At 45.5% G+C, this 20,887-nt stretch overlaps 1 protein-coding gene and 1 pseudogene across 1 annotated transcript in view; one reads left to right on the top strand and one right to left on the bottom strand.

Moving 5' to 3' along the window:
- Positions 1-1,239: 1,239 nt before the first annotated feature.
- Positions 1,240-2,637, top strand: LOC146203108 (uncharacterized; annotated as a pseudogene).
- Positions 2,638-15,416: 12,779 nt separating this feature from the next.
- The window catches only part of LOC146203107 (uncharacterized), a 239,886-nt gene continuing 234,415 nt past the window's right edge, over positions 15,417-20,887 (bottom strand). Inside the window, exon 45 of the mRNA XM_084588528.1 lies at positions 15,417-16,396. Within this exon, the coding sequence (XP_084444654.1) occupies positions 16,210-16,396 (187 nt within the window). The 3' untranslated portion in view covers positions 15,417-16,209. The remainder of the gene's footprint in view (positions 16,397-20,887) is intronic.

The raw sequence follows: 20,887 nt of genomic DNA, 5'->3' as shown, positions 1-20,887 counted from the left end.
GTGCTGTGCGATGTCAGCGCACGTTAAAGATCCCCAGGTGGTCGAAATTACTCCGTAGCCCTCCACTACGGCTCCTCTTTCTCTCTTTCCACTTTCACTCCCACCTTCCTCCCTTCCCTTACGGCGCGGTTCGGGTGTCCACAGAGCAAGTGTGACAGTTACTGCGCCTTTCCCTTCCTGTGAACCAATTTAACTTAACTTTAACTTAGCCAGGAAAAAAAAGGACAAGACGAAAACCAAAGAGCTGGTGGGATGGGGAGGTGAAGAAGGCCATAGAGAAACGTCAGGAAGCCTCCAGGGAACACAGATATTCTAAGCATAGGGGAGACCCAGAAGCAGACGTTGAGAGAAAATGGGATAAATACATAAAATGTAGAAGGGAGGCATCCTACTTAATCAATGAGAAAATTAGAAGACAAGGGTCCCAGTGGCTGTCAGAAGTAAACAAAAGGGATAAAAATGCAGCTAAGAAATTCTGGCAACACCTGAATTCCCTTAGTAATAAGACTAGCCTAGAGCAGAGGTCTATTGTTACAGATCAAGGTATTCGGCTAGAAGGGGAAAAGGCAATAGAGCATATACGACTAACGATTTCAGAAAAGTTTAAAGAACAAAGAAATGTCGTAGGTGCCTTAGTAGAGGACGATAGACCGGTTAGTGCAATTGTTCCAACTGGACAAAGAGAGTGGGAAAGGGCTGAGAAGAGAGTACTAATGTAGCACATCAGCAGGCCCAGATGGTATTCCTATTAGGTTATTAAAGATGTTGCGCCCAAAGTCTAAGGAATTGTTAAGAGAGGTGGTGAGCAAAATGTTAATGGATGGCAAAGTTCCTGATGAATGGAGACTAAGTAGAATGAGCATGATATATAAGGGAAAGGGGGACAAAGCTGACATAGGCAACTACCGTCCCATAACAGTAACATCAGTGGTCTACAGGGTGGTGATGCAGATTATAAAGGACAGACTGCAGGCATGGGTAGAGAGCAAGGGGGTGCTGGGAGAGCTGCAGAATGGTTTCCGGAAACAAAGGAGGTTAGAGGACAATCTCTTCTCATTGACACAGTGTATCGAGGTAGCAGAAAAGAAACACAGACCCCTATGGCTAGCTTTTCTAGATATCAAAGGAGCCTATGACAGTGTACTTCAAGAAGACTTATGGAGTATTCTGGATGTGTTAGGTGTGGAAAGCGGAGTCACCAATCTTTTAAAAGATATTTATAAGGATAACCAGGTGCTAATAAAATGGGAAAAAAAGGTGTCGAAGCCTGTAGAGGTAAAGAAGGGGCTTAGACAAGGATGTCCCCTGTCACCTTTGTTGTTCATGCTGTACCTGCAAGGATTAGAGGCTAAACTAGAGGGGAGTGGACTCGGCTTCAACCTTTCTTTATTCAAGCAAGGAGAATTTATCCCACAGTTATTACCAGGACTAATGTATGCAGATGATATAATACTGATGGCTGACAACAGGGTAGATTTGCAGGAGTTGATGGATATCTGCGATACAGAGGGAGATAAGTTAGGTCTGCAGTTTAGCAAGAAAAAATCGGCAGTCATGATTTTTAATGATAATGAGGCCGGCGAACATAGGATACAGGAGGACATGCTGGACGTAGTGGATAAGTACAAGTATCTTGGGGTGTGGATAAATACTGGAGCTGAATACCTGACGGAGCACGAACAATATGAGGCAGCTAAGGGAAGTAGAAACGCAGCTGTCATGAAAAACAGGGCGCTGTGGGATTACAATAGGTATGAAGTGATGCGAGGGATTTGGAAAGGGGGGATGGTTCCTAGTCTGACTTTTGCCAATGCAGTCCTGTGTATGAGATCAGAGGTCCAAGCGCGGTTGGAAATTAAGCAGCGCGGGGTGGGTAGGCTTGCTTTGGGAGCTCATGGGAATACGCCAAACCAGGGTGTGCAGGGTGACCTGGGATGGTCTTCTTTTGAGAGCAGGGAAGCTGGCAGCAAGATAGCATTTGAGCAATGATTGAGAAAAATGGGAGAAAAGCGTTGGGCTAGGAAAGTCTTCAGCTACCTCTACATGAGGAATGTTGACACAAGATGGAGAAGGCGGACATGAAAATTGGCAAGCTAATATTTGGACAGCAGTAGGGGGACCAGCCAGAAATTATCAATTAAGAAAAAGGTTAAGGAAACAGAGAGGGGTCTGTGGAAAACAGGGATGGAGACTAAATCAGCATTAGAAATGTACCGAACTTTCAAGCAGGAAATAGCCAAAGAAAACATTTACGATAATTCTAGGGGCAGCCCATTGTTGTTTGAGGCTAGGACAGGAGTATTGCGGACTAAGACGTACCGAGTCAAGTACCAAGAGATAGACACGCTGTTCAGGGTGTGTGGGGAAAATGAGGAAACGCCTGACCACTTAATAATTCCCTGTAAAGGGCTCCGCCCTATAGTTCAAGGCAATGGGCCAGATTTAGCCAAAGCATTGGGGTTTAAGGATAATGAAGGGAAAATAGACTTTAAAAGGGTAGAAATGACCAAACGAAGGTTAGCTGATTGGTGGCTGAAAGGAAGGCAAGAATAGGTCCACACTATATATTACTATTCACGGCTAGGCGGCCTGTGGCGCCGCCGCCCGATTCAAAGGGTTCAGCCTTATCCATCCATCCATCCATCCATCCATCCATCCAACTCCATTGACCCTGTACATCCTGGCTTAGCTGAGCTAAGCCATTGCCAATTTTTTCTCTCTGCACGCCGCACTCCTTGTTCACTGCTTTTACGAAGACACGTAGTCAAGTCGGACCAGTTAACTTAATTAATCAGTTAAGTCGTAATTCATGCATTTCGCAACCCTTACCTTGAAGTTCCCGCCCTTAAAAAAATGCTGGAAACTATAATCATGATATCTACTTGTAGCTGTATGTTGCAGATGAAAGAAAAACTTAAATGCGTTTCCCAGCTTTACCACCAGCTCCTCAATTGGCTTTGACGGGTACGCTGAGCCTCCGAAGGTAAATTTATTTCAAGTACATAAAACCAATTGCTGGGCTAGTTGGTGCATTTCGACTAAAGGAAAAGTTCTACCATGGTTCTACAGCGCTAGAAAAAGAACGCACAGATACACAATCAGCGGCCGTCCTGTCCATGGCTATCTGTGTGTTTGTCTTTTTAGCGCTGTGGAACTTTATTTTCTTTCTTTTTTGCAGAACAGGCCTCCATGTAGGAGGAAGCATCCGAAAAAGCTGCCGTAACGATGACATTGGTGAGCGCTGGCTGCTCGCGATCTATTTCGACAAGTCGCCCGTTTATAACATGCCAAAGTGTCCTTTGAGTGCATCGTTTATCAAATGCTGCGAACACACAAGACAGTTTTTGTCCAAACGCTTGCCGTCACGTTTTAGGTTTCACGCCCGCTGTTGCAAAGGAAGGCAGTCGAACGGGGCACGAAAACGATACTTTTTAAGGTGAAAGCCATACATGGTTCAGGAGTGGCGCCCAAATAATGTGTCCGCAGGAAGTGGCCACAAACCAAGGAGGTTATATAGAACTTCTGGAGTGGCGGTCCCTCATGGGCGCCAATGCGAGCGGGTGAAGCCGGCCGAGACAGCGGCGGCCATGTTGCAAGGGGCAAAAAGCACGCGGCGCCAGCCAACGTAAGCATATCAAGCGCGTTTCGCGAGCACTTGAGCACATGTGAACTTAAGGAAATCATAATGAAATCATCTTGTCGTCAAAATCCTTTGTTTATACTGCCAATTTCTTGCTTCATACGCCTTATATTGTGATAAGAGTGGATGTAATCGGGGCAGAGCTATTATACTCTCTAGATTTCTTCCCTGCTTCTTGGACCAAAAAACATCCTTGCGCTGCGGCGCACATAGCACATCCGTAAACTGAGTTTCAAAATTAGAGCACACAGTTGACGAACACTGTTTCGAGATGAGAATATGCCCTTAAATATTTATTGCGCAGCACGTATGCTTCGCTGACAGTATGAAAAGTTTGTCCAAATGAGCGGCATTCGTTGCCTGCATTACCAACGCTGAATGAGCTATGTCTGTTACTTTAATGATAATAATAGCATTCAAAAACTATATTAACACTGAGACTTCTATAACTAATGCGACATCTTTCAAACTCTATTGGCAGCACTGCGAGAAAAAAATTACCTTTTAATAAAAATGTTTCAAGCTGCAAAAGTGTTATGATGATGTTACAGAAATTATGAAGTGCAGGAAAGAAACGAATGATCATGTCTTCTTTCAGATGTTTCTGCCAATAGCTAACCGAGGTGACGCACGTGCCAACGCCAGATGTTGGTTTCTTTCAAGCAGTCAAAAAAAAAAAAACAAATACCGGGAGCCCTTAGCACTCCTTACGTGCTGTGAATCTGTAAACATTGAGACAGTTTCGCTTCTACCACGCGTTTATTTTAACCGAGTGAGATTCGCGTTAGTTCAATTTTACATTGTTTTGCATAGTTTTAAATTCTACTCATAGAGACCTTTTAAACGATATATATGACTTGATGTTGTAGCCTAAAGTTCAATTGTTAGTGAAATCACCTAATTAAAGCTCATTAGATAATACAAGAAGTTGCTACTAAGGTAGTTCCAAAGCAAAAGAAATGCAAGAAAGCAAAATGGTTATCTGAAGAGGCTTTGCAAATAGCTGAGGAAAGGAGGATGGCAAAAGTTATGGGGGAAAGAGAAAGATACAAGGTTCTCAATGCGGATTTTCAGAAAATAGCAAGGAGAGATAAGAATGCCTTCCTGAACATACAGTGCCAAGCAGTTGAGGACAACAGCCAATTAAGGAACACAAGAGCTCTGTATAAGACAATCAAAGATATCAAAGGAAGCTTCTGTGCTAAGATGGGCGTGATAAAGGACAAACAAGGCAAGGACCTCACTGAAGCCGCAGAGATAAAGAAGAGGTGGCAGGAATACACAGAAGAACTGTACAAGAAGGACCCGCATGTGCAAACCCAACATAAGACGGTTGTGGTCACTGATCTCGAGCCGGGCATCCTGAAGAGTGAAGTTGAATGGGCCTTAGCCAGCCTTGCTAAGAACAAAGCTAGCGGAATTGATACAATTCCAGCTGAGTTGCTTCAAAACCTCAACCATGACGCTGTTAACATTCTGCATACATTATGTCAGAAGATTTGGACAACCCTGCAGTGGCCACAGGATTGGAGGAGGTCAGTTTACATCCCCATTCCAAAGAAAGGCAGTGCCAAAGATTGTTCCAACTACCGCACGATCGCGCTTATTTCACATGCTAGCAAGGTGATGTTGAAAATCCTCCAAGGTAGGCTGCAGCAGTATGTGGATCGGGAGCTTCCGGACGTGCAAGCTGGGTTTCGCAAGGGCAGAGGAACTAGAGACCAAGTTGCCAACCTTCGCTGGATCATGGAAAAAGCAAGAGAGTTCCAGAAACCCATCTACTTCTGCTTTATTGACTATGCGAAAGCGTTTGACTGCGTAGATCACAGCAGATTGTGGCAAGCTCTCCAAGAGATGGGAGTTCCAATTCACCTCATCTGTCTCCTCAGGAACCTGTATGAAGGGCAAGAGGCCACAGTCAGAACTGGGCATGGTCTTACTGATTGGTTTCCGATTGAGAAAGGAGTGAGGCAAGGCTGCATACTGTCGCCCTGCCTATTTAACCTATATGCAGAGTGCATCATGAGGAAGGCTGGTCTGGACGAGTCTTCAGCTGGAGTGAAGATTGCTGGAAAACGTATCAACAACCTTAGATATGCGGATGATACCACTTTAATGGCAGAAAGTGAAGCGGAACTCAAGAGACTTCTGATGCGCGTACAAGAAGAGAGTGAGAAGTTTGGGCTTAAACTGAACATTAAAAAGACAAAGATCATGGCGTCTTGCCCTATCAAGTCCTGGAGCATCAAGGGACAAGTGGAAGCTGTGACAGATTTTCTCTTCTTGGGCTCCAAGATTACCTCGGAAGGAGACTGCAGCCATGAAATTAGGAGATGCCTGCTTCTGGGAAAGAGAGCAATGGTTAGCCTTGACCGCCTAGTAAAGAGCAGAGACATTAGTCTGCCAACCAAGATCCGTATAACTCGTGCTATGGTCTTTCCAGTTGTGATGTATGGATGCGAGAGTTGGACTGTGAAAAAGGCTGACCGCCGAAGAATTGACGCGTTTGAATTGTGGTGCTGGCGAAGACTCTTGAGAGTTCCTTGGACTGCCAGAAGATCAAATCAGTCAATATTGTCGACCATAAACCCTGACTGCTCATTGGAGGGTCAAATTCTAAAGTTAAAGCTCAGCTACTTTGGTCATCTGATGAGAAGAGAGGAGTCGCTGGAGAAAGATTTGATGTTGGGAAAGGTTGAGGGTCGCCGGAGAAGGGGTAGGCAGCGAACGCGATGGTTAGATGGCATCCTCGAGGCACTGCAGATGAAATTATGTGATGTTAGGAAGATAGTGAGAGACCGGAAAGCGTGGCGTGACATGGTTAATAGGATCTCGAAGAGTCGGACACGACTGAACGACTGAACTGAACTGAGCTAATACCAGCAATTCTTATAGTGCAATATCTCATTCTCGATACAAGCTATTTAATGATATATGACTTGAAACTGTAGCGGAAAGTTGAATTTATTACAAACAACTAATTTACTTATTTTATTATTGATGGCAATTAAGACCTACGATAAGTCTAGTGCAATCATACTTATTGTAAGTCTTAATTGCCATCAATAATAAAATAAAATAAGTAAATTAGTTCTTTGTAATAAATTCAACTTGCCGCTACAGCTAGTGCAATCATCCCCTTCATGGATCACTGCCTTGTCGTGGAGGAGGGGCTTGCTAAACTCGATGAAGTCGTGAGCTCTGCTGTGTAGGGCCACCCAAGATAGACAGATCACGGCAGAGAGTTCTGACAAAATGTGATTCACTGGAGAAGGTAATGGCAACCCACTCTAGTATTTCCTGCCAAGAAAACCCTATGGCCAGTCACAATACCATTAATGATATGGCACCGGAAGATGAGCCCCCCAGGTTGGAAGGCGTCCCACAGGTTACTGGGGATGAACAAAGGGCGATTCCTAGTAGCTCCAGGACGAATGAAGCGGCTGGACTAAAGCCAAAAGGACGCTCAGTTGTGGATGTGTCGGGAAGCGACCGGAAAGTCCGATGTTGCAAGGAGGTATATCACATAGCAACATGGAATGTAAGATCTATGACGCAAGGTAAACTGGATGTCGTCAAGCGAGAAATGGACAGATTGAACATTGATATCTTGGGTATCAGCGAGCTCAAGTGGACCGGAATGGGAGCATTTAACTCCGGCGACCATTATGTCTTTTATTGTGGGCACGAATCCAAGAGAAGGAATGGGGTCGCTCTCATAGTAAACAGAAGAATGGGCAAAGCAGTGCTAGGGTACAACCCCAAAAACGACCGAATGATTTCACTTTGGATCCAAGGTCACCCTTCCAACATAACAGTTATCTAAGTCTATGCACCGACCACTACTGCTGAAGAAGCTGACGTTGAGAGATTTTATGCGGACCTACAATGCCTTTTAGACCGCACCCCATCATCAGACGTCGTTTTTCTCATAGGAGACTGGAATGCTAAGGTCGGGAGTGAAGAAATATCCGGAATTATAGGCAAGTTCGGTCTTGGCGAGCCACATGAAGCTGGGCAGAGGCTAGTAGAATTTTGTCAAGAAAACAACCCGACCATAGCGAATACTCATTTTCAACAGCACAAAAGGCGCCTGTACTCATGGACTTCACCGGACGGTCTGTACAGGAATCAGATCGATTATATTCTTTGCCGGCAGAGATGGAGAAGCGCTATACAAGCAGTAAAAACAAGGCCTGGGGCCGATTGTGGCACCGATCATCAGCTTCTTGTTGACAAAATTAAGCTTCGATTGAGGAAAACGCAGAAAACTAGAAGGCCTTTCAGGTATGATCTGGATCAAATTCCATTAGAATATGCTGTGGAAGTGAGGAATCGATTTCAAGAATTAGATCTAGCAGACAGAGAGCCCGAAGAGATGTGGACTGATGTTCGTGATATAATACAAGAAGTTGCTACTAAGGTAGTTCCAAAGCAAAAGAAATGCAAGAAAGCAAACTGGTTATCTGAAGAGGCTTTGCAAATAGCTGAGGAAAGGAGGATGGCAAAAGTTATGGGGGAAAGAGAAAGATACAAGGTTCTCAATGCGGATTTTCAGAAAATAGCAAGGAGAGATAAGAATGCCTTCCTGAACATACAGTGCCAAGCATTTGAGGACAACAGCCAATTAAGGAACACAAGAGCTCTGTATAAGACAATCAACTCGGGGGATGAACTGCAAATAATGATTGATGACCTAGACAGGAAAAGTAGAAAGGTAAGCTTGAAAATCAATATGCAGAAGACTAAGGTAATGTTCAACAGCCTCGGGAAGGAACAGCAGTTTACATTACATAGCGAAATACTGGAAGTAGTAGGCGAATATGTCTACTTAGTACAGGTAGTAACCGCAGATCCGGACCATGAAAAGGAAATAACAAGAATACGATTGGGATGGAGCGCATTTGGCAAGCACTCGCAGATTATGACTAGCAGCTTACCGGTATCGCTCAAGAAAAAAGTATGCAACAGTTGCATCTTGCCTGTACTCACCTATGGGGCTGAAACGTGGAGGCTAACCAAGAGAGTTCTACTTAAGTTGAGGACAACCCAGAGGGCTATGGAACGAAAAATGGTAGGGGTAACATTAAGAGATAGAAAGCTTGCAGAGTGGGTCAGAGAAATAACTCAAGTTACCGACATTCTAGTAGAAATTAAGAAGAAGAAATGGACATGGGCAGGACATGTAGTGCGAAGAGAGGATAACCGATGGTCGCTGAGGGTAACAAACTGGATTCCAAGGGAAGGAAAGCGTAGCAGGGGGCGGCAGAAAGTTAGGTGGGCGGATGAGATTAAGAAGTTCGCAGGGGTCAAGTGGATGCAGCTAGCACAGAACCGGGTTAAGTGGAGAAATATGGGAGAGGCCTTCGCCCTGCAGTGGGTATAATCAGGCTGCTGCTGATGATGATGATGATAAGACAATCAAAGATATCAAAGGAAGCTTCTGTGCAAAGCTGGGCGTGACAAAGGACAAACGGGGCAAAGACCTCACTGAAGCCTCAGAGATAAAGAAGAGGTGGCAGGAATACACAGAAGAACTGTACAAGAAGGAGCCGAATGTGCAAACCCAACATAAGACGGTTGTGATTACTGATCTCGAGCCGGGCATCCTGAAGAGTGAAGTTGAATGGGCCTTAGCCAGCCTTGCTAAGAACAAAGCTAGCGGAATTGATGGCATTCCAGCTGAGTTGCTTCAAAACCTCAACCATGATGCTGTTAACATTCTGCCTACATTATGTCAAAAGATTTGGACAACCCTGCAGTGGCCACAGGTTTCGAGGAGGTCAGTTTACATCCCCATTCCAAAGAAAGGCAGTGCCAAAGATTGTTCCAACTACCGCACGATCGCGCTTATTTCACATGCTAGCAAGGTGATGTTGAAAATCCTCCAAGGTAGGCTGCAGCAGCATGTGGGTCGGGAGTTTCCGGACGTGCAAGCTGGGTTTCGCAAGGGCAGAGGAACTAGAGATTAAATTGCCAACCTTCGCTGGATCATGGAAAAAGCAACAGAGTTCCAGAAACCAATCTACTTCTGCTTTATTGATTATGCGAAAGCATTTGACTGCGTAGATCACAGCAGATTGTGGCAAGCTCTCCAAGAGATGGGAGTTCCAATTCACCTCATCTGTCTCCTCAGGAACCTGTATGAAGGGCAAGAGGCCACAGTCAGAACTGGGCATGGTCTTAGTGATTGGTTTCCGATTGAGAAAGGAGTGAGGCAAGGCTGCATACTGTCGCCCTGCCTATTTAACCTATATGCAGAGTGCATCATGAGGAAGGCCGGTCTGGATGAGTCTTCAGCTGGAGTGAAGATTGCTGGAAAACGTATCAACAACCTTAGATATGCGGATGATACCACTTTAATGGCAGAAAGTGAAATGGAACTCAAGAGACTTCTGATGCGCGTACAAGAAGAGAGTGAGAAGTTTGGGCTTAAACTGAACATTAAAAAGACAAAGATCATGGCGTCTTGCCCTATCAAGTCCTGGAGCATCAATGGACAAGAAGTGGAAGCAGTGACAGATTTTCTCTTCTTGGGCTCCAAGATTACCTCGGAAGGAGACTGCAGCCATGAAATTAGGAGACGCCTGCTTCTGGGAAAGAGAGCAATGGTTAGCCTTGACCGCCTAGTAAAGAGCAGAGACATTAGTCTGCCAACCAAGATCCGTATAACTCGTGCTATGGTCTTTCCAGTTGTGATGTATGGATGCGAGAGTCGGACTGTGAAGAGGGCTGACCGCCGAAGAATTGACGCGTTTGAATTGTGGTGCTGGCGAAGACTCTTGAGAGTTCCTTGGACTGCCAGAAGATCAAATCAGTCGATATTGTCGAACATAAACCTTGACTGCTCATTGGAGGGTCAAATTTTAAAGTTAAAGCTCAGCTACTTTGGTCATCTGATGAGAAGAGAGGAGTCACTGGAGAAAGATTTGATGTTGGGAAAGGTTGAGGGTCGCTGGAGAAGGGGTAGGCAGCGATCGCGATGGTTAGATGGCATCCTCGAGGCACTGCAGATGAAGTTATGTGATGTTAGGAAGATAGTGAGAGACCGGAAAGCGTGGCGTGACATGGTCCATAGGGTCACGAAGAGTCGGACACGACTGAACGACTGAACTGAACTGCAATCATACTCGACATAAGCCATTGGCGATACCTCCTTCTTACCCCTTGCAAGATGGCGGATGCCGGCTTCACTTTTCACGCACCGCCTCCACTCCAGAAGTTCTATGTGACCTCCTTGTCACAAACATATATAAAAGTAATTTTGTATCAAAGTTGTGACGTAGTAGTGTTGTGAGTGCGTGTGCGCGTGTGTGTGTGTGGCATTCAGGATGGTGTCATACCATTCTGCCATTTCGCATCTATCTGCCAGTAAAGTTGGAAGATAGTTTGCGATAAGGATTCGAACCGACGACCTATGCATTAGTACTGGGCTAAAGTGGGGAGAATGTGATTTGACAAAACTGCATGTCAGCATTTCCCGACATTGCAGCTGCTGTTTTCAAGACCTGCAGCTTTTGGGAGCACATTTGTCAGGCGCGTATTTTTATGCAGAAAAACAGCAGTTGTAGCGGACCACATGGTTTCCACTTTAGCTCAGCACTGCATGTCCAATTTTTTATCCCGTTAATCATAAATGGAATATCCACCGGGAAGTTAGACATATATATACTGGGCATTTCCTTCCAAACAAAACCGCTTTTTTGTGGAGGCGAAAAGCTATAGGCGTCCGTGCGTTGTAAATTTCCGGAGCCCTCCACTACGCTGTCATAACCCGAGTTGCTTTGGGACATTAAAACCCAAAACAAAACCATGCCAACAGTGCTTTCATAATTGTTTAACAGTTTAAGGTTTAAACGGAGTTAAACCCTGGCCTTTTTTTTCTTCTGACGACTTATAGCGATTGTCTGCAAAGTGGCACAAAACACATCCTGCCTTCTTTAGTCGGCATTTTCACGTGTAATGCAGAGGTACCACTCTTCTATTATCACAATCAGTGAAGGGAGCTGCACAGTCACTCACAAATCACTGCCCGCGTGCACTTTCCGGTGGGGTGAACTGCACGAAGAGCAGCTCGCCTGATGGCTGCAGCGCCACCACGCCCAAACCAGTTTCACAGCGGCCTACAGATATGCGGCGGCCGTTCACACTAGTTAAACCTTATAGCCTTTATATGCGAACAGAATCTGCGGATCCCTCCCCCCCCTCCCCTAGCGGGCGATCAGTAATCAGAATCTAGAAGATATTCCTACAACGTGGGTACAGTGTTCTAGAAGCCTTCTAGAACACTAAAGTGAAGTTATGGTGGTCACCCAATGTTGTGGTCACCATAGTGGGATGGACAAAGGATGTCACATGGTACATGGTGGTGCTTTCTAATGGACGTCGACAAGCGCGCGGTTTTCGAACAGCACCACAAATAACCAAAACGAGTTTTGAAATTCTTAAAAACTGATATGGCTTTTACTAGTGACTGATTACAAATACCAAATCGCAGCTATAGACAAGCGTCAGCCCGTTACGTCAGTGGATATGCGGCGGCGCTGCCGATAGTAATGACTTTCGTGGTGTAGGAAAAAGGGCGGGTCGGCCATCTGTATTGGATGTGCCCTATTTGCTACGCAGCTTAATACCCGATATTCTGACAAACTATGTGCGATTTCTTGTGCCGAGAGGCATAATAAAACGACTCCTTTTTTCACAAGTTACTTGTGTTCGAATGGAGGTGAAAACGAAGGGCAGCGGCAATGGATCGCGATAAGTAGACCATTCTCAGCAGCTGCCATGCATTGAAGTGCATTGAAACTTGATCAGTTCATGTGCGGCTTTAATTCTCGCGGTTCCTCTTCGATTGTGCAACGAATAGTGTAACAACGGGCGCCTTCCGCTCATGCACGTTTTGCTGTGCTCCAAGAAGTTTAGACACAATATTCCTTGTGCGCATGATGTCTTAAGCCTAACGCAGGGAAGCCGCGAGGAAGTGAGTAAACGTCGCTCAGACCAATAAAATCACGCAGGATTATTTCACAGATTAGCTGAATTTCCTTATATTGAACGTCGTTTGGAACTTGACCAACCCACAGATATCCATAGCCCCGCCGTGGTGGTGCAGGCGCTCGACTGCGGTGCCCAATACTGCGGGATCGAATCCCAGCCGCTGCAGCCGCTTTTCGATGGAGGCGAAAAGCAAGGCGCCCGTGTGTGATGTCAGTGCACGTTAAAGAATCCCAGGTGGTCGAAATTTCTGGAGCCCTCCACTATGGCATGTCTCATAGCCTGAGTCACTTTGAGAATTAAACCCCGTAAGCCCACCAACAAATATTCATATACCAGACACTGATAAAGCAGGTTATATAAGTTTGGTTTGACGTCCTGAAGCAACTAAGGCTGAGAGATGCCATAGTGGAAGGACCCGGAGGTTTTGACCTTCTGGGGCTGAATAATCACATCCCAAAAGCTGTCACGAACCTGTAAATCAGCCCCCATTCCTAATGGTCGGCAGGTCTGCCGGTCAAAATCAACCAATACGATCGAGGCTAGCCGATCGGCTTGTGAGACTCGTATCATATATCGGACCCTGGGGTCCTTTAACGTGCACAGACATCACACTGCTCACAGGCTCCTTGCTTTTCGCCTCCAAGGAATAGCAGCCGCTGCGGCCCCGCTTCCTTGGGCACAGCAGTCGACCGCCCTAACCACTGCGCAACCATGGCAGGACAAGCAAGATATGGTATAGGGAGCTTAATTTAAGTTCTACAAGGATATCGGCTATGAGGATTGCAAAATAAGCAAAATTAGATTACGCGAATTTGCATAAAAGTTTTTGAAGTTTATCAGGTAGAGAAACGATCAGGTAGAGAAGCAAAGTGAGCGTAATTTACATTGAAAGCTCGTGGGAAACGTTCCCATAAGAGCTCATGTATGTACCTTCCCTATAATGCGAAGAGAGCAGAATGACAACTTTTTTAAAGGACTTCCATGTATGCACTAACCCGGTGATGAATTGCAACGTTTGTTTCATCGAGCAGAATAAAACAAGTTGGGAACACACTAGACAAAGTTAAAGAACTAAAAGACCAAGTTGTTCTTATTCAAAGAAACTGTATGACAAGTTGCCGGTAATATTGTACGTCCTCCCTGAAGTGAAGGCATTTGGAGAAGCAGAAAACCATCAAAGGCTCATTATACGAAAAAGATGCTTCCAGTCGTTCATGGCATCGTCCTCCTTAATTCTTGCATGCTTGCGCTTTCTTGTTTTTGTTTAATTTAATCAGTCACTGTACAGTTGCTGCCACAAAGAAGGAATCCGATACAGCACTCTGCCTGGTAATGACAACTGGGAAATAGGCCAAAAAAATGCAGAACTACTCTCCAGACATAAACAGGAAACATTTCTTACCACAAGAGATGTGGACGTTTCGAAATATTCGTGCACTAGAGTTGGTTTCGAAGGCAGCGTCGCTTGCCTGCATGCTGAGTTTTTGCCTATACACCCCCTCTCCGTCGCTGCTGATCACAGCGCAGCCTTTGTTTACAAATATGATGCATGTGTATAGGCATGTACTTGTAACGGTTAACTTATAGCAGATAACTAGTTGGTTATAGTTAGCAGTTAACTACCAACCCAGTTAACACTATTTACATGTTTCCTGATATCCGCCAACACAGGAAAAGAAGCTGTATTACACAAAGAAGCACGTTTTTAAAAACGAGGCGGACTTCCCTGAAACATTTGGTATGACATCTACATTGTGAAGCCATCAACTCTAGCAGATCTTCCCAGTGCTGCAACTCCAAAAACACTTATATAAGTGTTTTTGGGGTTGTAGAAGTATGTAGAGGTATACCTCAAAATTTCTTGCATAAAACCAATGTTCCTCTCGTGCCCACCATTGAAAGCCATTCTTGCAGCAATATGTGGAGAAAATGGCGATGCCACATGCTCTCCAAGAGGTTTTGAGGGCGATCAGGTAGAGAAATAGTGCCGCATCTATCGGCGGACTGTAGGAAATCAGCAACACCAACAATCTTTAACTGCCAACTATAATTGTTTCACACGTCCATATAATTTTATTGGGACGTATGGGCAACCCGAGACTCAGCGAAGCACCTGAGGCACAGCCCGGCATCAATCAGTGCTTCACTGCAGTGTTGGATTCAACAGCTTGTACCAGACGCCTGATGTGCTGGGACACCCCACTTCGCGTAGATTACACTTTGGAAATCACTTAATCGCTGATTCCTTTATTTACGCCTCCATTACCTCACAAATACTTTTTAGCAAACAGTCCGGAATGCAAAATCATAGCTGGAGAGTTTCGATTCCCTTCACTTTCCCACCTAATTTTGAAACTTGGTTGGCAGCTGCACCAAATCGGCCATGTCACGTGACGTCGGACGACTTGGTAAGCGATCAGTGTCCGGCCATGTCAGCTGCCAGGTCATATCTGGCAAAGCCATGCCAGTGATTTTTCACGCTGGATGCCAACGCCGGATTTTCTGGAAGGCAGGGCCTTTAAGCGCTATCGCTTTATAATATCAGCATCAAGTGCTGGGGATTTCTGCTGGCAGAATACACAAAGCGGAGGTTGTATGTGGCACCACACAATAGTAGCCCTGCCAAAGCATGCAGACATTGACTTTGTGAGCACCACGCAGGGGAAGGGCCTGCCATGTGAAAAGAGAGACTCAGCTATATGCCTGGCCGTCAAAGTTTCGAAACTAGTGGGACGCGTCCCTGTTCGACATAGGCGTGAGAAGACAAAGAGCCATGACATAAGCCAAAAATGCATTTTATTGAAAGCCAAGAACATGCACGTAAGTGAGATTACATAAACGGTGTGGTAAATCCCCTATCGCTCAAGCGTGAACTGCCCACGGCGCTCCCCAGATAAAGGCTATGAAGAGCCGCCAGACTGCACATTACTCTGTGCCTTGAAAGCTGCGCTAGTGTCGCCACATGCACTGCAGCTCGCAGTGGCCGCCAGTGCCACCTGCAGTGGGCGCCACAGCAAGGCAGCCGGCGGCACGCGTCCTGGCCCTCAGGCCAATGCCAAAAACCTAAACCACCACGACACCCATCCCAGCCAGGAAAGAACAAAAAAGAATGATGGGGGTGCACGTACGGTGACGACTCTAATAATGCTGCACTGCTTCAAGACGGCATTTCGTACTCCTATTGCGACGCAAACGGGCAAACATAAGAAGATGCGAGGCTCCAAAAGACAGCAACAACCCCAGGGAGTTGCGAACACTGAATAGGTAACTGAGTCGATATCCACGAGTTGAACGTCAATATTGACACGTCGCCGAGCCACGGTGCGACAAGCGATGAGGTAACCCACAGCACTGTCACCGGAGGCAGTGAGAACTGGCCTACAAGTAAATCGGGCTAGAGGTCCGTTCTTCCCATGCCCAAAGAAAGCACGACAGCCAGGCGAGAGAGTCGGCCACAAGATATACATTAGGGATTCAGCGAAGCTGCGGCCCGTGTGCAAAACAAGACTTTCTGTACGATGTGTGCTACGGGGTTACAGAGAGCGAAGATGTGCGGCACGCTGGCGGGGACTTCATTCCTTCTCGTCCAAGTGCGGCGATGCGGGCGGCTCCGCCATGAAACTGTCCAAAACGCCCTGCATACTGCGGCGCAGGCGCACCTCCGGCTCGTCACCGCTGCCACTTTCCTCGGTTGTGGTCGTCACCAGCTGCTCCCGGCCGTCAGGGCCCACGGTGCGCGTGGTGCGCGTCGTGATCACGCTGAGGAGAGAGAGAGAGCAGTGCAACCACCATTTACCACAGAGTTCACAGAAACGAAGCTCCGTCTTGAAAAACCGCTTTTTGAAGAGACTCACACAAAGCTCATGTAATACTCCCTGCAAGTAACTCAGAATACAGAAGTTACCTAATGTGTGGGCTCTACGTGTCAATTACGCATGACGAGACCCCAGTCTGCTTCCAGGTGTAGTCATTTTATTAAACTGCGAAATGTGTCAAAACAGATGCACTTCTGTGATTCTATCAATCTTCGTGCTCTTTATGCAGCTTCCATGTCTTCTTTAGCTCGGACATTTTACGCTGGGCAAGTCAAACAATCGTCGCTGGACCTTCATTTCAAAGAAGACGACTTTAGAAGCAGTGCAGTAATAACTGCAGCAAATATGTACTGAATTACACCACCTGCCTCAAAATGAACCCGCATGTAAAAGAGGAGGACAAGGCACACTGCTAAATATATTTAGTAAAGAACGACAAAGTCATACGAAAATATACTAGATAATAATCAAACACAAAGCAAGAAATATACAAAATAATACCGATGCGGTAAGGAATAACGCAAGAAATCCATAGGGTCATCTTTGCAAGTATTGAGTAAAATTTTAAAGCTTTGCGCGGAGCCAATAATTTAAAGTAGTTTTTAAGAAGTGCTCCTGTCGACCACTCACAACCGATTATGGCAACACATTCAGGTGCGCAAAACTCCCTGATATCATCGAGGCTCGCAGGAAGCGCACATTCACTGGACGCTCCAAAGTGACGCGATCATTACAGGGCGCGGTGGGGTGCTGTCACGACTCGTTCTCAGATTTTTTTTTACATGCTGGCGTGCGCTGAGTTGAGGGGCAGAGGAGGAGCATCATTTCCAGTCGTCGATATGATCGGTGCTAATGAAGCCAGCTTAAAATTTTTGCCTTGCGGACAGGAACAATAGGATACCAATTGCTTGTGCACATTTTCTACTTTTAGTAAATAGCTTTTCATGGGGCCCTTTACACTAAGCCAACCATCCCATTCTGACAAGAAACGCAAAAAGGCGTTCCTTAGTGATGCTCGTCACCGCCTATGAGATTATGCTCTCTCATTTTTTTCTGTCTGGCTGTGAATGAGACCTACGCTTCAAGATTGAGTTCGATATCTTTGCTTCTACACCTCTGCATTTTAATATTCTGCAGTTTTTTTGTCGCAGCTTTTTTTATTAGCAGAGCCACTGCTCTGCACTCCTGTCGCCTATGTCTCCTACCTTTGCTTATAAGGCACATTACATTAGCATTAGGCACAGTGCTGCCGGCACCGCAAAAATTTCAGCTTAGTTTCGCAGTTATTTAAACAATAAGTAAAGGGTGGGCACATCTCTACAGACCAGGAGGCTCCACAAGTTTGCACTCTGCTAACGAAGCACTGTTTGTGCTTTGTCATTACATAGCACTTACATGGTTGAATAGATTTCGCCACTGCGCCTAAGGACTCTTATGTGAAACTATGCACAGACATCAAGAAAAGTGACTACCGTGATAGTATTCCATGGCTGCCGTAACATGAAGAACACTGTCCTCTTGCTCAAACCAGCACAACAACTGAATGTTAACATGAACCTCTTGCCGAAACGTTGAATATCATACTGAGGCTTCCTCCGCACTTGATCAATACGCTTTGTGTTCTTAAAAAATCCCATCTCCCTGCCTTCTCTCTACCATGGACAATCCAGTTATCAGAAATAAATTTATACTTGCATTTTTGTTTGATGGCTGCTCATTTCACTTTCATCAATTTTTTCAACTGCCGGTAGCAATTCCTTCTACAAGAACCGTACTAGTAAGTAACATTTCACTCTACAGGAATTCCACATCGTATAAATAAAAAAAAAACGATAACTGTCCAGCGGAAAATGCTTTGGAGCAGAGAAATAGGGATTTAGGAGCAGTTTGGAGCACATAAATTTCCAATTTAGAGCACTCTGAAGCAATAAGACATTGATTCATGATGAATTCCAATCGCAGAGTTGAAGCACTTCCGGAGCAGCGTTTTCTTTTTCTTTTTAGACCACCTGTATTCCAAACACGGACCAGGATTACAGATCATGTCTTCCAATCGGAGATAGGGGAGCGATCAGCGAGCCAAGCCATGGAGCAGTCAAGATTCCTCCGCAGAAATTGGCAGATACGACCTGAAATTTGCGTGACGTATTCCTTTAGCAGCGCCCTCCATTTCCAGCGGCTTGTCGTCTCAGTCACGCCGGCTCCAACCTCTGCACTTGTTAGCAGAAGATCACTGCTTGCCGCCGATACGGATGCGAATTTCCATAGATGAAAGCACACCACCATTCGCTCTTGAGGACAGGGAGTTGGAGAGCAGCAGTAATACCAATTAATCTCTTTAAAGATCTCAGTTCAGTAGGAGACTGCAAAACTAGGTGCGAAAACTGCTTTTGCACATTTCTATGTCCTAAATTTAAAGTCATTCAATTATTTCTCTGCTCGGGAAGACTGAAACCGGTGAACTGTGATTTTGTTTTGCTCAAAAAAAGTGCTGAGTAACTTATACCGTGTGTGCCCACGCTCAACTGTGCAATACTAAATGAAAGAATTGTGCAAACTGTTGGTGTTAACTCCATCTCAACAAGAAGTGGGAGCAACATAGATCCGTTAAATGTTTGAAAACGTATGACACGCATACATGAAGCACAAATGTTCCAAATGCAGGGTTGAGAAGCGTAATCTGTGTTGAATTTATTCGTGCTGTCACGGAGCATGTGGACTGCTCCAGTTCTGCGACTGGAATTCAAGATTGGAAGCACTGTGGAATATGAGGCTATCAGTTTCCAGGTACCTTAAGTTGGCAAACAATCAGTGAAAAGTTAAGTGTGATGCAAAGAGAGCTACATCATTAATTTTGCCATTACTGCCCACAATTGCACCCGAGAGGACTTCGATTCTAGGATTTATGATGTAATTAAATATAAGACACCTTCCCAAAATATAACAGATTCTCATTAATTGATCAATAAAGAAATAGAGATCTTTACCTGAATTACCAGACATGTGCCTTAAAATGATTAAAGACTACATGAAGTTTGCTTTAAGAATGTATCTGTGCATATAAATTGTCTTGGAACCTTTTTCTTTAGATGCAAATGTTGCAAACAAGCACAGCATAAAATAAACGTTAAGCTACCACTGATGTGCTTATTCAACCAGCAGCAAACTCGCTGTGTAGTTCAAATCAATGCTGCACTGGATACCCATAGAGTAAAATCGCATTTAATGGGGCCTCACAGGAGAGAGAAATTATAATTTTGAAGTCAAATAATTGAATTGCTGCAGAATAACTAGAAAATAAAAAAGAATTGTTTTGCACGCAAATAAATTTATTTGTTAAAAAGAAGGCAATGGTCATCTGCAGCTGAGTGAAAACTGCAGATTTTTCCCAATTCCATCGTGTCGTGCCATGTCAGCCGTCCGGATTATCAAAGCAGAACTGTCCCATAACAATAAAGTCTTCCGCGCTCTTAACAGGTGCGACGCAGTAGCGGTGGATTCTCTTTACAAGCAACAGTGTCCATGTAAAGATGGTTTCACCCTACAAAAAGCAGCTCGTGATGAACGCAATTATCAGCGCACAGGAAGAAGGACGCGGACGGAAGCGAGGGGAACCGTCGCCATCGAGAACAGGGAAACACACGTTGGCACACGAACGACGAGACGCCCTCTAAAAAGAACAAATATGACCAACGCTCAAAATACAGCACGCAGCTGTGCTAGGCATCTATGTGCTTCCGGTACTGCAGTGTGCCAGTACAAGCGACTATGCGACGGCACCCTGCGACCGCTTGAAGGGTCAGTCGGACCTTCCCCCCCCCCCCCCCCCCCTTTTTTTCTGGCTGCATCCAAGTCAACCGATTCTTTTCTGGGGGGGGGGGGGGGTAGTTTCGGCTTACATGGCGCCACAAACCTGGCATAGCCAACTTCGGCCGCTCTCTTGCACACTGGCATTGGCCCAAGTCAAAAAGCTTGAATTAAGCGAATATCAGAAAAACATGGTACACGTTAGGGGGGGGGGGGGTTAAATGCAATAAAAATATACTCGGCCTGCCAGAATTTAGAAATTTATTTGAATTACCTTCTTAACAATAAAACCTCTCCAATTTTTTTTTTTATGCCAGCCAGCTCTGTCACGTTTTATGCACACTTGCGATTCCCTCACGCCGAAGAATCAACCAGACTCAGTCAGCCCCATGCTCCTGTATGCCAGGCCAGTCTTGATCAGACCCTTGCGCTGGCTGTACCATTCTGTCTGGAATGCGCACCACACCTGCGCTAGCTCTCCTCAAACTCCAATTTTAGAAACAGAGCGGAGCACTGGGGCCACTGCTTCACGATTGAAACGAATGGCAAAGTGCAAACAGCAACTCCATGCATTTGCATCCATTCGAAAGGTGGATCGCCCCCAGTAATTTTGCTGCCGGCCGAGCTG

Source organism: Amblyomma maculatum, chromosome 1 (genome assembly GCF_055883805.1).
Source record: "Amblyomma maculatum isolate TAMU_Amacu chromosome 1, ASM5588380v1, whole genome shotgun sequence".
Classification (NCBI taxonomy): Eukaryota; Metazoa; Arthropoda; class Arachnida; order Ixodida; family Ixodidae; genus Amblyomma; species Amblyomma maculatum.
Note: the sequence above shows the minus strand (reverse complement) of the source record. Positions and strands in the feature narration are given on the sequence as shown.